Consider the following 17641-nt stretch of genomic DNA (forward strand, 5'->3'; position numbering starts at 1 on the left):
GTGCAAAGACCAACAGCAACCGATCGTGTACGAATACGAATAACTAATGCCCGTATGTATGTTAAATCTATTTAAATATTTTCACTTTCATTAGCGTGCCTTTTCCTCGACGTCGACCGTGGTCGTTGGTGGCGTGGAACATTCGAACGGTGGATAGTGGATAGTCAGCCGGCACAGTCAGATAGACGGCAGGTGTGGGTCATGCTAGTGTAGACCAATATTGTGTGTAGTGGGACGGCCTCTCGAACTCAATACAATCTATTATGATGCCGGTTTGTTACTCAATCGTTTTAGCAAAGCAGCATCATAAGAGAAGCACATTCATCTGAACCGAGGTACGAGGGCTCCTCCTGTTTGGCCGTGTACAATATGTGATTATTATTTCATCGTTTCGGTTTCACTTGCAAACGGGACTCGTCGTGAGGGGGAACGGACTCATGGATACCGGTGAGGAGCACTTGGTTTCTGTATGCATTTTGATTACGGTCGCATGGTCCTTTTCCGCTGGGAGACCAACCGGTATAGTGAGGACGATGTGCGTAAGCTCACACCGACGTATACATCGCAGAAATTGGTCCAGAGTGGTGGATCGTTTGATGGTGGTGCACGAGTTGCATTCACGATTTGCTCCAAATTTTGCTAACACCGACAAGCGTACCAAAGTGGCTGAAAAATGTTTCAAAAGCGCAACAGAGAACACGTGGTTGAGGAACTTGCACCATCATCATTGCCATCGTCATCACTGGAGGAATGGAATGGCGCGGGTTTTTGAACCAGTCGGTCGGGCAGAGACAGTGCCGTGCAGTGCAGTAAAATTTCATTTCATTCAATCGAAACTGAATGAACGCAGTCAATCAGTCGTCTGCAGTAGCATTCACATTCATTTAACGCATCAGTTGTTGTTAATCTGAAGCTGGGTTCATGGCACTTCACTCACCGCTGCTTTCAAATGAGTCGCAATTCATATTCAACCTCTTTCGTTTGATCCTCTCAAATGAATAGATCAGCTTTCAATTTCCCCAGTGAGCACCAGTCAAATGAGATCCGGGTAAACCTAAGACAAAAAGAGACAACTGGCTTCGTATTTTTGGTTATCATGCCTTTCTTGTGCCAGATGACAGATGAGTGTATGCAGCTAGCGAGGTTGGCAGTGCAGCCAATTTCTTTGTCATATTTAGATATGTTGCTATAATACACATAATAATGACCGTTTTATTGACACACATTTCGCATTTATCTGGTACTAATCAATCCAACATTTTTATCACATACTACATGTTTCTAGCAAATTTGGCCAGCATAACAGCCTATTCATCAGAATCAAATTTGCAACAAAAATATTATAGAGATGAACGTACTACCAAATAACATTTTTCATTGCAACCAGTTTCAATAAGCTGTTATTAGTAGATTCATTATTTTCGTCTGAACTCAGCGAATTTAAGAAAATTTGAAAAAGAAATATGATAGCCGCAGTATGCTATCATAATTGTACGTAGCTGTCAAACTCATTGCTAAAATCAAATATGTAATTCAGCTATTTATTTGCACCTCTACCAATAGTTCCCTGTGTACAATTCCGATGACATGGTGAAGAGGTAAAACATTTCCACACTGGTTATATAGGAACACATTACGAGCACAGTCTATAGTCTACGAGAATCTTTTTTTTTTCAGAAAGAATTCGAAAAGGTTCTGCTCGATATGAATGCTATAAATAGGTCATATCGAAGGTGGGTTTATTGATTTGAGGTAACCAAAAGGCGCCATGTTGGATTGATTGATTGCAAAATGTCCTCAATCATCAGTTTCCGTCATCTAGTGACCATCATTGCAAAAGCGATATAGATATATATTGATCATGGTTTTTACTGTGGTGGTTACCCGAAACCGCCATCTTTGTTTTCAAAATGGCCTAAATTCATAAATTACGGTATTTTATGATTATTTTAAATGATACCCATATTGATAGTTGTTTTCACAGTTTCTTGGTCACTATAGGCCGCAATCTTGGATTTCAAAATGGCCTAACCTCCTTTCAAATGGTATCCATGTTGCCCTCATCTCTGATTTTAAAATGACTTTAACCATCGAGCTTGAGCTTGAGCTTGACCTTGTACGACCACCCGTAGCTGCTACTCCGTTATCGATCTAGACTAGCTGAAGTTGCACAGGGAATCAGTAGTAGTGCTTGGGATTAGGGAAACATCTTTCAATGTGCAACTCCTGGTAATCCTAAAGTGTTTATTGAACAAAACCGGCGCCGGCCTGGCCCGAACGTAGATCGCAGAAGGAACGTTAGTCCGATACTTGCTTTTGCTAGGCAACGGCTTTACTTCCCTTCCGAAGGAAGATTTTACACCTCAGAAAAATCTCAGCGACCTCGGCTGGGATTGCACCCAGACTAACTGGGATGGGTGGCTGTCACGCTTACCACTCAACCAACTACGCCTTCATTTAAAATGACTAACCATCGATTTCCGTTATCTATCATCTTGGACCTTTATCGAGTTCGCCCGTTTACACCTAAGACAAGATAAAGCAACTAGTAATACGATTTCTGTATATTTCTGTATTTTGGTAGTACGTCCATCTCTATTTCAAAGTTTGTGGCAAATTTGATTCTGATGAATAGGCTGTTATGCTAACCAAATTTGCTAGAAACATGTAGTATATGATAAAAATCTAGGATTGATTAGTTCCAGATATATTTTGGCGAAATGTGAGTTAATAAAACAGTCATTATTATGTTTATTATAGCAACATATCTAAATATGACAAAGAAATTGGCTGCACTGCCAACCTCGCTAGTTGCATACAGTCATCTGTCAACAATTATTCACCAGGGTACAAGAAAGGAAAGAAAACTCTCCAAGAAGAAGAGAAAGAAAGGTTCGGAACATTTGTCATTTTTGAGTGAATTTGTTTTATGTTTGTTAAGCAGAAAAGCCCACTACGTCATTTGTTTTATTCTTTTCTTTTTCATATCCTCCTGATTTATCAGCTTCATCGAAAAAAAATACAACCTTACTCATACAGAGAAAAAATGCTCGTACCTGTATCCGTCTTGAGTTGCCTCGTCTTATCATAGCCTTTACCCTATATTATTTATTATCTTGGTCGGAGTTATTTTTATGTCAGTGAGTGTTCCTTCATATTCATTTGTGAGTGGTTCATTGGAATGGTTCACTTCCATTAGCTGAGACCGTGCTAATGTGAGGTTGGTGTTCAATAGAAACTAAACAGGCAAAAACGTCAAATGACTAGAACCTGTTATTCAATTGACAGTGAACTTTGAGTGACTCAAACGAAGACGGCAGCCGAACTCAACTGATATAGTGGTGGTATGTTTACAGTGAAAGGCTCGAAGTTTCACTTGAAACGATTATTTTCGTTTGAAATTGATATTTTACCGCACTGGCCGTGAGGGTTGGGAGGGGAAGATGTTGAAAAGCGCCAGCAGAAGAAGCTCTCGTTTCCATTCATGAAATAATGCCACACAGCCATCGCTAACAACAACAACAACAACAGCAACGCCATCGTCGTCGTCGTGTCGGCTACGGGCATTCTGTGAAAGGAACACACACACAACACTTGGGGAAGGGGTTTGGGATTTTTTATGTTTATTTTATGAATAGCCCTTGCCTCCTTGCCGGTAAACTTTGGTATATGGTTGCCACCGCACTCACTTCAACCCCTTCTCCCAGTATTTCCTCCCGGCTTCAGCCAACCAAAGCCATTGAGCTGAGCTGTATGTGTGAATATTACGGTTTCCGTGACATTGACCTATATATCTATCGCATTTGTTATGTCTGCAATTCGGTTGCTGCGACCTTGAGATTTCAAATAAGATTACTCATGTACGATTTTTGTCCTCTTTTACTTTCTCTTTTACAGGTCAGCAGAGTATACCGATGCCTCCGCGCCCCTCTAGTAGTCACTCCCAAGTTCCAAATCAGCAAGCACAGAATCAACTAGGTAGTAGTAATAATAATCTAGGTCACGGTAATCAATCGCAGTTGCAGCAACCTCCGGATCATTCGCGAGTAGCTTCACCGAATCGTCCACCCTCCGTGTCGTCAGTTGGTGGTCCCCAGCAGGGTCCACCAGGGCCTCCCCCTTCGCAAGCAAGCATGGCAGCTCAAGGATATCAGACGCAACCACCACATCCGCCCCATATGCACGGTGGTTACAAAATGGGACCAAGTCCCGGTGGTCCAGGTGCAGGAATGCCTGGACCACAGCAAATGTCACCATATCCACCACACAATCCTCAATCGCAACAGTATTCACCACATTCGCAAGGAAGTTATTCACCCCGGTCTCAGTACCCGGGTGGTTACGGGCCGTCTCCACCGGGTGGACAACCAGGACAACCACCACCTCCTGGTCCACCACCTAATAGTGTGGCAAGTGGTCCTGGCGGCTATCCTGGACATCGAATGCCAAATCATGTCGGTGGACCCCCACCGCATTCTCAATATCCTCCACACCAACCGTATCAGCAAGGTTGGGGACCTCCCGGACCTGGACCGCAGGTTCCCGGGGGTCATGTCAATAATCATCAGCAGCAGCAACCGGGCAAGGGTATGCCCCCATCCGGAGTTCCCCCTTCACCACAGCAACCGAATCAAGCACAGTCCCAACAGGGACCACCGAGCGGAGGTCCCCCGCAAAGCGGATCACCACGACCTCTGAACTATCTTAAGCACCATCTACAACACAAGGGCGGCTATGGCGGTGCCCCTAGTCCTACACCGCCCCAAGGCTATAGCAATGGTCCCGGTATGCATCCCCCGATGGGTCCACCCCACCACATGGGCCCACCGATGGGACCTACTAGCATGGGACCACCTTCGGGGGCTCCTCCAAACCAGCAGGGGCCACCGCCAAACCAGTCGCAGATCGGACCCAACAGTCATCCGGATGGATCGCTACCACCACAGCCACCCCATCCGGAATCGGGCTCGATCGGTGGCCTGGACAATGGTGTCAGCTCGTCCGGACCGGGCGGTGTGCCACATCCAGTTACCTCACTCGTTACAACGGGACCTGATGGCGCTCCCCTCGATGAAGCCAGTCAGCAGAGTACCTTATCCAATACCTCAGTAGGTCAGTATTCAAGATCTTTGAAATTTATAACCAACTAGAAAAAATATTACCATTTTTTTCATTTCCAGCTTCCGGTGAAGATCCACAGTGCTCGACGCCGAAATCGCGGAAAGGCGACCACTACAACCAAAGTCATCTGACTAATACGCCGACAACCGCGTCGCCCGGACCGCACAATCAGCACGAAGACTTCGAGATGAACTCGCCCACATCCTGGCCCCGGACGCCAGCTAGTCCAGTGAGTATAGTAACGGCCAGCGCAAATCTGCTCACCACAGTGACCACCGCCGCGGCCTCCGTCGGTAGACGGTTGCCACCACCGCCGCCAACGGGTCACTATCATCGGCCCGTTACTGTTGCGACGCCGCTGATGCCATCGCCGTCCGCGGCTTCGGCTTCGGCAGCGGCAGCAGCAGCCCTAGTCGCTGCGTACTGGTACTCCTACTCCTCCTATAGCACGCCGCCCTCGTCCGCGCCGCTGTCGTCGCACGTCGATCCTCGCCAGGCGACGCTGCTGATGACGCGCCGGCCGCCGTCGGTTGCCAGTCGTAGAAATGTAGATACAATCTCTTCTCACTCTAGTTATCCTGTTGTGTCATGTAGCCGATTATTGTTACCACCTACCGCCCCGTTTTGGTTCTTTTTTATGACCACGTACATCAAAAAACCGTAATCGAGCCGATTGGATTCCTTCCTTTTCCTTCGCCGTTTCCTTCAAAATTTGCTGCCGATTTTGGTTACGCAATCAGGCCCACTACCTCACACCTCCCCCGCAAAATTAGAGTATCAGAAATTGTGCTTAGTTTAGCCAACGATTTTATTTTTGTATTACTCCAAAAACCCGCTTTATCGTTGTCAGTTGGGATTACACTAAACCTTCGCTTCTGTTCTGTTCGTTCTTTCCACAGGTATTTAACAGCCACGTTCCTCCCACGGAGACTCCCTTTAGATCGACTAAGGTTAATATAACTAGCATTTAAAAAAAAACTGGATCTTTTAACACTTGCTTTGTTATAATTTGCTTTGTTTTTCCTCGTTTGGTGAATAGTAACTGCATGTTTTTTTTTGTTTTGTTTGCATTTTTTATCTTTTTATTTCATTAATAAGTTGAGGAAAGAAACGAATAATGTGTTAAAATTTCCGTTTCCGGTGTGAAAAATGCCAAAAATTCCCACAGATGGGCTGTGAGAAAATGTCACTCAGAGGCAGAATTTAAATTTTATCATCTGAGAGGTCTCTGTAGCAGCATTATCGGTCCGCTTTCTGGCTGTGCTTCAGCATAATTCTAATGTAGTGTAATTGGTAGTGCGTATCCACGTATCGATCGTTATGATTGTTGGTTCAAAATCTGCCACTGAAGTGCGATTCTTTTTCAGGGATTTTCATTTGTTCATTCTCCGATCGCCCGCAATCCCTTTATTATTGCATCGTCTGTTAATTATTATTGCCCAAAATTGAACGATAATCGAAGTTGTTTTTTTAGATTTTCTAGACTCAACATTTATTCGTTTCTTGCAGGACGACGAAATTCAGGTTTTAGTGCTATATATAATGTATTTTTTTAGTTAATAGTAATGGTTTGAGTGCACATAATAACTAGTTACGCTTATTTTCTTCAGTAACTTCTGCTAAGTTTTCGGCTTTGTACCTTGATAATTGATATTTATGATAATTCGTGAGACTTCGTCACATCTTGTAGGTTATATAGCATCAGAATGAACAATTTTCTCCACATTTCTTTTATGTTTATTCCTGATGATTCTACACTTCAGTTTTGACTAAGGATTGTTCGATTAGGGTTGCCACCTCTCTGGCTTTTGACCGGTATTTGGGGGCGATCTCCGGATCTTCCAAATTTACATAAATTCCTTTGGGCCTGTTGAGACAATGAATAATTTTAAGTTTTTTTTTAAGTTTGAGTAGTCGCTCAGAACGGTGTAGTATTTAATTTCGCAATTTTATCAAATCACTTCACTGTTGTTGCTACTTGGTGGGATGATAGGTTTGTTTTAATCCAACCAGCCTGCTCATCATCAAACGAATACTTGCGGTGTTGGCTGGTCCTGTAGCAATTCTTAACTTGCGGAAGGTGAGATGAGCTTTGTTCCTTTGTTGGAACCTCCCTCGAGCCTCTGGTGGCGAATACCCCAAAGACTCCCCAGAGTTCTTCCCATCTTTCCTTCTTCGCTCTCCTTCTGTTAGTTGTGGTGGAGAGAAGAGTTCTTTTGAATGGTTATCCACAGCGAGAGTGGCTAATGCTTTTGTATTCTTTGTCATTACACATGGAACAACAACAACACCGTTAACAAACGCCAAAAAATTATAGCTTTATGATAACGGCAGCGAACATTGGTGTGATTTGGCAAAACGTAACACTCTACGGGGTTCATTTTGCTAAAATGAATAAGTTACAAACGGAAGTATATTCTATTTTAAACTCACTAGGCAATAAAAAGCAATTAAAGTGCTCTAAAATGTCGAGCAATCGCTTTAATTACCATTTTTATCTGGTTCCTCTTGTCTAGTCTATTTCCAGGACGGTGAGAATCTCCGGATCAAAGCTTCACCAGTTGGCAACCCAATACGGTACTCTGATGACCTTATCATACAAGTAATAAATAGGGTTTTATGAAAGTTTTTTAGCCACTCATAAAACATAGATTACAATTGTAACGTGCTAATTATAGAATGATGGTAGCTATGCTACACCAACGCATGGATTAATGAAGCTCTTCAGATCCGTACAGCAAGCTTACCTCAGTTGAACTAAGGTCTGAACTTCAAAGCAGTTTTGAGAACGAAGATTACTTTGTTCTTCGTAAGGCATTGGAGTTTGGCGGACTCGTTGAATGGGTAGGGAAATCGCACCAATTGTAGTTGAGGTTGGACAAACTCAAGATCTACATTTTCAAGATGGCATCATTGTCCATTTGTACGTTGGACTAGATAGCTAATAGGTGATCTTCAGAACAATTTAAATTGTTCTAAATTTTATGTGACTTAAGAAAGATGCAATGTAGTCCTAGGAAAGGTATTTTGTTATACTTTCATCAACAATTTGAAATTACTCCGATCATTTTCGGATAAGCTCTCGTGGTCATGAACTTTCTTTGTAACTTCCGCCATCGTCTGGCTCACTCTGGACTGGTCAACCTCAGCGACCATTTTTCCAACATTGAATTTATTTTACAGGATCTTGAACGCCTTTCTAGTCTAGCAAACAAAATCGATACAGTAGAACCTAGCGACAATTGAAGCATAGATTTGTGAATTTTCTTCTATCAATGACCATGCGGTAGACTTGGGTGCAATGCCCAACTCCTACTTAGCAGAAGGCAAAGGACTCTTTACATTTCCTTTCGATCATGTCCATATGAGCTTGCCTAGTCCACGTTTTCCGTTCTAAGTTTATAACTGATTCACTCTAGAATACCTATCCGTCTTTCAATTTCATTGCTTTCGTTGTCTCTTAGTCTTAAATTTGCCGAAAATAGCCAACAAAATCGATACAGTAGAACTTTGCGGCAATTGAAACATAGTAACAACAAGAGTTTATGCTAGTTTTGCGAAAATTTACGATAAGCAATAATTTAAAAAAAGTGAATGGAGACGCATGGTTATTACTGATATTATATTGAATATCCACTTTATAGCTGGAATAATGACACGAATACATGCACAACTCTCAAATAGTATTGAGAGCATGCTCTACGAGGATTTTTCTAATGAACAAGAGAGAGAGAGAGAGGAGCTAGGTGGAAAGAGTGATGTCTTAGATGGTAATGGTATTCAGAATGTTTAAAATTCAATGAATATTTTCAACCTATTGAAATATGTCATTAAATGTTTCTGAAACTATTTTTTGACCATAAATACTACTGAAAAAATCATTACACTCGTTAAGACAAAATACTTACTTTTGAGCCACCCTAATAAGCAGTAAAATTAAATTCTAATATATTTTATAACCAAAAAAGGAGTTCAGCGCACAAAAAGTTCTTTAAAAAAATATGAACTTTCACAACAAAATAATTATTTTTGAGCCACCCTAATGTATAATGAAGGTTCTTTTTTTAACAAGTGTTAATATCGAAAACAATTTAGCGCACGAAAATTAATATATAAATTTTTTTAGAACAGCTCCGATAAAGCAGATATTTTTGAGACACCCTAATGAATAGTTTATTTTTATATATTATATATTTCCTGATTATACATCATATTATCATGATTTAATCTGTTCCACAATATTCCGCCGCGTCAATCGGTCAGTTGCTGCTTGTCTTTAACCTCTCAGGTGCCCGATACTCGCCAGGTTCTGCTCCACTTAGTCCAGCCACCGGGAACGCTGCGCTCCTCTCCGTCTTGTACGTGTCGGGTTGGAGGTGAAAACCAACTTGGTGGGGTTGTTGTCCGGCATCCTCACAATATGCCCCGCCCACCGTACCCTTCCAGCTTGAGCTACTTTCCGGATACTTGGCTCATCATAGTGTCACGCAAGTTCGTGGTTCATCCTTCTCCTCCAAACACCATCCCCCTGCACACCACCGAAGATCGTTCTAAGCACCCTTCTTTCGAAAACTTCGAGTGCTTGCAGATCCTCTTCGAGCATTGTCTACGTTTCGTGCTCGTAGAGAACCACCGGTCAAATCAGTGTGTTGTACATGGCACATTTCGTGCGGTGGTAAAGATTTCTGGATCTCAAAGTTTTGTGGAGCCTATAGTAAGCACGACTTCCAGAGATAATACGCTTTCTGATTAACTCGTCAACCACCTCGAACTCGTCACCGTCGATCGTAATACTACTGCCCAAGCGTTCCCCATAACGATCGGTTCCGCCAGCCAGCATGTACTTCGTCTTAGACACATTTATCTTCAGTCCTACTCGTGCTGCTTCGCGCTTCAGTCGGGTATACAGATCTGCTACCGTCTCCTTATTTCTACCGATTATGTCCACGTCGTCAGCGAAGCACACGAACTCTCCGGACCTCGGGAAAATCGTGCCCCGCATGTTGAACCTCGTTCTTCGCATTACAACTTTCAGCGCTATATTGAACAGCAGGCAGGACAACCCATCGCCTTGTCTTAGTCCCCTGCGTATTTCAAACGGACCCGAGAGGCCGCCCGAAATTTTGACGCAACACCTTACACAATCCATCGTAACCTTAATCAGTCTTGTCAGCTTCCCAGGGAAGCCGTTCTAGTTTATTTTTATTTTGTTTTAATATCAAAAACGACTTCAGCGTACCAAACTGACATAAAACTGTTTTAATTGAACCGATACGGCAAAGTTTTGAATGTAGTCCACCTGTTGTTCGAAGTCATGCCACTGTGCACTGTGTAGTGTTATGAATCTGGATTTGCGCAGTTTGTTGGGATACCGTGAACTCTTTGAGATTATTAATCCCTAATCGCGGAACTTCAGGATAATTTGAGCTTCAGTCAACTTTATGCCATGACTGGTTTTAGGAAGATCCACAGCCTTCCATAGATTCGTATGGTTAGTCGTAGACATCTGGACTGGACTTAATAATAATTTGGAGCTTTTTTTGATTCATATTTAAATCATACGATTATTTACTGAACACGATGATCTACGGTTACGTTAAGCAGCTCGGGCGCGAAACAGGCCTTTCATCTAGGCTGTGGAATCTAAGTATTAAAACGGTTTGGAGACCCCACGATATGTCTTATTAGTGGTTCTCATTTTTTCGTATAACGGACCTCTTCTAAATCACCTTGGGTTGTCACGGACCCCGCGGCCTAACATCGATTTTTATATTTTTTATGTTTAACACGACTCAATGCGTTAGCATAACATAGTTGGGGCGCTTTCATGTTTTTTTTCATAATGTAAATATAAAAGAATAACGCAAAGTTACTGCGGACCGGAGGGCCTTGTGGATGCAGCTTGCGGCTGCGTGTTGTGATACTTTTTCTTGGCGGTAATGTAGTTGTTTTGTCTACCATAACTTGAGCGTCAGCCCATTTGGCTTCTCTCGCGTTATCGTGCACGTCCATGCTATCGTCGATACAGCTTTCGTGATGTTCGAGGTCGGAGGTTCTTCTTTGTTCTTGCTCTTACGGGTCAATGTTGTAAATCCGTGTTTATCGGCATTTATTGTGCTGAGTGTTGGTTTGGAGACACTGGACAGGTTTGATATACAAAGCGCAACAGTTATTAATTAGTCAATTGATTGCGTTTTTTCAACATCTGTTGAAAACATTTTTTTTGAATTGGTTGTAGTAGGTTAATTTTTTTAGTGGCTTCGAAGCATTGTTTTCCGGAATGAAATGGTTACAAAACTTCCACGTAGTAATCTGACCCGGGTAGGTGCACACCGTTGTTTTCTAGCCGCATTTTGGCAACACGAACGCCGTTGGGAATGTCACTGAAAATGTTCCCTCGTGTGTAACGGATTGGATTTGCCCTATTTTGACATCTAATGCGCGCTGCTAGATCGTGTAGGCGCACCTCAATTTCATCGTCGTCTATATATTCAGGATCTTTGTTTCAAAATTGTCATATTCGTCGCCGTGTTGCATGTTGTTCTTCGCAATGAAGTTTTATGTCTAGGTTAAATTTATAAACGTTATCTATACATAGTTTCTCACGTGGTGTAACTGTATGTAGACTGTAGGTCAAAGACGATTGTGTTTACAGTCAATCTAATCTCCATTTGTCGAGTGTCGCTAGTTCGACAAGTACCTGAAAAAATGATAATCAAAATTCTAGAATAGTCTGAATATCAAAGAATTTCTTATTTATATTGGGGGTAAGCCATTGAATTTTTCCTTAAATACTTCCCAGCTTTGTAAGATTGATTACAATTTTCTTGAACTATAGAACTTGAACTTTGAACTTATTGCAACAGAATTGGATATTAAGATTAGATTTAGCTTGACTTACTTGTTTTCGGTATTTTTGGAGTTAATTCACTGAATACTATTTTACGCAATTTGACACAGAACATATTTCGCAGAAAGACCTTTCGCCAAAGGCTCCCGTCTGTTCTCATCTTAATAGATATATTCAACCTTTGCGTTCTTTGATTATTTTTTGCGCTTGAATAATTCAATCTATTTTCGTTTAACGTAGTAAATTCTACGAAGCTTCACGCATTCGCACGGTCAGCTGACGAAATCGTGCAGGTCATGGGTTGGGTTTCGAATTTTGGGATGCTTCCAATCAGTTGGCTTTCTCGACGAAAGAAATTTTAATGAATATAAACAGTAAAAAGAAACAAGAATTCACAATCATTCGGCTGATACGAGCCCAAAATCTTGTTTTGGTGCGCAATTTTGAAAAATAATATGAAGACCAGAAATTATGAAATGCTCCTTTGGAGGGAAATTATTTGACAAAGTATACTTGTATATTTCAAAAATGCGTTGGTTCAAAGAATAAAAGAACATTACTGTGTTAAACCATAGACGACAAAGCATCGTTTGGAGGATTTGAGTACCGGCTTTTTTATTGTTTTCTCATTGGTTTCATGATTTTACTCTAAACAGCTCGCCAAAAATTGGCGCTTTGTTCAGCCAGGCTTTAAACAAATAACTGCTCATGATTCAAAGAAGGAAGGTCTTACTTAAAAACTTAAATGTCTCCGTAATGTGATAATACCCAATACCAAAACAGACTTCAAAGAATTGCTCACGTATGAAGTGACCGGAAATCTTATATAATGCTAAACTGCCGTTATAAGCTTAATTGGTCGGTGTTAAGTCAGATCGGACAAAGTCGCACAATCCGTAAAAATGAGATAATGATAGCACTGGATAAAGAATTTCTTCCGCTATATTCGACTTTCGCCAGATTTGAAATATGTTATAATAGGCAAAAATTAATTTTAAATTATAATGTAAAGGATGCTGCGATCCAAACTTTGAACTCGTTTTTCTCGAAATCAATGCAATGTCTCTTAGTCCGGTCTGACTTTGCACCGATCAATTGTTCCATGTTCTATGGGCTTTCCTATATACATAGGACAACTATGTGTAGAACTGCAGTAAAAGGGATCAAAAGAATAAAAATAAATTAAAAAATGGTTTTAATTTATTTAACCAACAATAAAATGGTTGTTTTTGGCTGAGCTTTATTTTTGGATAAAGATGTGCTACATACGTTGTTTGCACAATAAACTTTGGCTTACAGTGCGCTGTGTTGAATATGATTATTTTAAATTTAATATAAAATGATTAGCACGACTATGAGAAGTACATACCGAAGTAGTACATTTTAGTAAAAGCGTCAACATGGTCGTTAATTTAAAAATTTTCTTTACAACTTTTGACCATTTCGAGTAGATTATATTATTTTGTAAGTAAACTTTTTCTAACAATGATCGTTATCAATCGATCATTTTGAGTGTTTGGATTAAGATTTATGTTTGAGTTTTTTTTTTCTTACGTAGTTAGAAATCAGTTGGCATATTTGAAAGTATGATTTTATTGTGACTAAATATATAACTGAAGCTAATAATGAAAACTTTGTCCACTGTCTATAATCATGTAAGAGACCACTTTATTATGGACAGTCTTTGGAATCGGGTTCTCAAATTATGTTATTGATCGCTTTCATTATCCTTAAAGCTTACTTTCGGGTTTCCAGATCAAGAGTGGTGTTATGTATCTCTACTAATATATCGCTAGTTTGTTTTTTTCTTTCTTTCAAACTCCAAACTAACAGCTTGCCTGCTCTACTCCCTGTGTATTATTTCACAATAGTAATCATACTTTCCCATTCTGAACCAAACTTACAGAAATCCGACAGTCTAAACAAACTCTACGACATGGACGACAAGCCGGAGCGGCGGCCCTGGCTGGACAAGCTGCTAGCCTTCATGGAGGAGCGACGAACGCCGATCACGGCCTGTCCGACGATCTCGAAGACACCCCTGGATCTGTACAAGCTGTACATTTTGGTGCAGGAGCGCGGCGGTTTTCTTGAGGTGTGTAAGGTGAGTTTGCTCTACTAAACTAACACAACTAACAGGATTGGTGTTGGGTGCTTGTATATTGCTTGATTATTGTGGTGGGGCTTCACCGATCGCTAGGATCGGATAGCTTGTTGGGTTCTGCTATGCATACAACTAGAATCTCTCTACCTCCTAATTACTGAAGGTCACGAAGAGCAAAACGTGGAAGGACATCGCTGGATTGCTCGGAATTGGCGCCAGCAGCAGTGCGGCGTACACGCTGCGGAAGCACTACACCAAGAATCTGTTACCGTTCGAGTGCAAGTTCGATCGGGGCGGCATCGACCCGGGACCGATTATCGCCCAGGTTGAAGCGGGGTCCAAGAAGAAATCGAACAAAACCGCTTCGGTCCCATCTCCGGGTAGGTCCAACTTTCAGATGGTGACGAACTCGCGAGCGCTAACGATCGAATCTCTGCTTCCGACTCTTCTTGTTTCCAGGATCTTCCAACTCTCAAGACTCATTCCCCGCACCCGGTAGCAGTAGCGCCTCGATGGACGGCTACAATGCCTACCCGGGCAGTGGTTATCCACCCGGTGCGACACCGGACTACCAGAGTCAACCACCACAGCAGGGACAGTCCCAGCAAGCCCCGTCACAGCCGCCGCAACCACCGGTACAGCAGAACCTACAACGACCACCGACGCAGCAGAGCGGCACCCAGTCTCCTCATCCAGGTGAGAAAGCAATCCCTCTTGTTTTGCCTTTACTTCTTCCATGTTTTCAGCATATACACATATATCCATTTATTTCGCTCATCATTAAATTTATTTGAAATTCGAAATTTATATATTTTTTAGTTTTAAGTGTAGTTAGAATGTTACCTAACCTTACTAACCCCCAAATTTAGAATTATAATTGCAAGTACTGAAAGCATACTTTATATTTACAGGTTTTTATGAAGCATAAATGTCACATACGTAAATCATATGCGCACATCTTGGAACATAAAAAATGTTTTTTTTAGTTTGCAGCTCCCCCAGCCTATTAGTAGGCTTGAGCTTCCAACACAATTACTCAACATTTTCTTAAATTGAGCACAAGTTTGAAGCTTGTAACTATTTACAGAATTTTTCGATATCATTAGGATAGTTCATTATCTTTATAGATCAAAACTATTGCAGACTTCCAGTCCAGGTCACTAGATATTCAACTGCTACTTTTCATTCCACACAGTCCCTGCTATTGCGTACAACCAGCGAATGCAGTCCAAGATTTTCCTCCACTGCATGTAAGATCAGTAACCAAATGTTCGTATAGCACAATGGAGCGCTATTTTGAACAACAAATTAGAGTGCATCGCCCTCCTTCAATATATCTAACGTTCAAAAACAGGTCGGATGTCTCACCGACAATTCTGGCGTTTGATTTGGATCCATCAATGCCCCTACAAATCAGTTTGGTCGAAAAGCCATGTTCATACATTATCTGGAATGGTCTATTCAGTTGCGCTGAATTATATGCTGCTTTGAATTCCACAATGTTTTCGCACGTTGTACAGCTTTCGTAGACGCGCACCGCTTTTTATTCGTCCTTAAATCTCGCTTCGTTTGGGCAGTGCATGTTGATAGTGCTGTAGTTGAAGAAGTGACCTGTAATTTTTACACCTTTTTCTCACTGATCACGCAGTGAAGCAAATCAGCACGCGTCGGTGCAACTTGTGTACTATAAAACATGTTCCCAGCTCGTTTGTTATGTCGTTGATTTTACACATTTTCTGTCCCCCAGTCCCGTTGTGAGCTTTTAATTCTTTGAAAATTTTATCACTGGCTGGGAAACCACGCGTCTCATGTCTTGAGAGTTTCATTGTTAGCTGATAACATATACATATAAAGATTTATTGAAGGTTGCGATAAAGACTAAGAATGTTGCATAATTTATGGATGTTTCCAAATTCAACTTTTTAAATCTAAATTCACTATATTTTTATATCCTAATTTTCCTGTAATTTCTTCTTAAAGCTTTTGCTCTACCTCGAGTACTATGGATTCTAAATAAAGTTTTTACTTCTTCCAGTCTCTTATTAATTGAGTGTCGTTAGAATCGAACATCGTTGCTTTACCACCGTCTATACAAATTAGTAGTTGTAGTTATCAAAATGTTGTGCATATGATTTATAGTTTGTTGATATGGTTTTTCTTTCAGTTCATATGATATAATTTTAGTATGCTTCCAGTACATTCGCAGGAACCGAAGGCGTATAATTCTAAACTGGGCGTCTACTGTGAAGAATGATAAATTTGGGGAACTCCAGAAACTACAACATTTTCCAGGACTATCTTTGTCGTATGACAGTCGTCTAATAATTTTTAGTAAAAAACAGTACTTGTTAATAATTGTGCAGTACTGCATACTTCGAATTTATCGTTCTTCCAGTTTGTCACTTTCCTATCGTATAACTGCATGATGTACGATAAGATGGCAGTTTTTCGTTCTAGTGTACTAGTTCCTACAGCGAGGAATAAACAGGGACATGACACGATGAATTAGACTGAACAACTCACTTCACTGTGCGAGACAGTGAAGTTTAATTTGAACAGATTTTTTATCTCTATCTTGTCTTGCCCTGATCGATTCTAAGCAGCCGTACCCAGTATCGAAAAACTGCAATTGAAAGTGACTGTATAGAGTTAAGTTTTTCTTTCAGCTATTCATCACTTACCGAATCACTAAACGTGGGTCGATATGACAACTTCCTCTCTGTACAGTTTTAAGAATGAACCGTGTTAACTGTGTTTTTACACAGTTTATGAAGAGAATTTTTGTTAAGAGTAAAGTCAAGTCAAGCTACCGGTCACAATTAGAACCCACCTCTGGTACGGTGGGCCTAGTGATGGGACAGCTGCCATCTTTGATATAGCAATTTTCCGTACGTTGCCCGTTCCGGGACAAGCACTGTTTAGAGCCACTCCTAACTTGGAGAACAGGTGCTCTTCGGTGTCTGTCTTCTCTGTCAGCATACGACCAAAGATTACTGTGGTTGGTTTCGAAAACTTCCGTCACTACTGTAAATATGTGACAAATTTTATGAACTTCTGAGACAACATTATAGAATACAGTGGAGACCCGATTTTATCAGCCTCCGATTTTATCTATCCCCAATTTTATCAGCTTCATATGAAAATTGATAGTTGGTAGTTTAATGGGCTCTAACAGACGAACCAAGTTGAATTCAAGTAAATCCTTTTTTAGGCATATATTTCTTATCTTAGAGATCAGAAAAATGCAAAAATAAAAATATTTAAAGTAAATAATCAGAAAAAGTTGTGAGGCTGTATCTAAGGACCAAAGAAGAATATTTTAGGAGTTTCATTTTATTAAAAGGACAGAAAAATATATGTCCCGATTTTATCAATGTACCTGTTTTATCACCTTAACATTCGCCAAGGGGCTGTTAAAAACGGGCTTCACTGTATCTGGAAAGTCCAACAAATTTCACGAATGATGTACTTCAAAAATTTCTAGCAAGTTTTAAGGACATTTGGGAATATTTGACGATATGTAAGTACCTCTAGCAAGCTCTGGGGTTTTTACAAGGTCCTAGAAT

At 41.0% G+C, this 17641-nt stretch overlaps 1 protein-coding gene across 6 annotated transcripts in view; it reads left to right on the forward strand.

Moving 5' to 3' along the window:
- LOC131684162 (trithorax group protein osa) overlaps positions 1-17641 on the forward strand; it is a 513311-nt gene that overhangs the window by 478613 nt on the left and 17057 nt on the right. For 4 of the 6 annotated variants that reach the window (XM_058966798.1, XM_058966794.1, XM_058966797.1 and 1 more), the window contains 6 exons: positions 3898-5112; positions 5181-5350; positions 6021-6071; positions 13878-14075; positions 14239-14455; positions 14535-14771. In XM_058966798.1, the coding sequence (XP_058822781.1) occupies positions 3898-5112; positions 5181-5350; positions 6021-6071; positions 13878-14075; positions 14239-14455; positions 14535-14771 (2088 nt within the window). The remainder of the gene's footprint in view (positions 1-3897; positions 5113-5180; positions 5351-6020; positions 6072-13877; positions 14076-14238; positions 14456-14534; positions 14772-17641) is intronic. The other 2 variants (XM_058966799.1, XM_058966796.1) reach the window with 1 other exon arrangement.

The sequence above is a fragment of the Topomyia yanbarensis genome, chromosome 2 (assembly GCF_030247195.1).
Source record: "Topomyia yanbarensis strain Yona2022 chromosome 2, ASM3024719v1, whole genome shotgun sequence".
Taxonomy (NCBI): domain Eukaryota; kingdom Metazoa; phylum Arthropoda; class Insecta; order Diptera; family Culicidae; genus Topomyia; species Topomyia yanbarensis.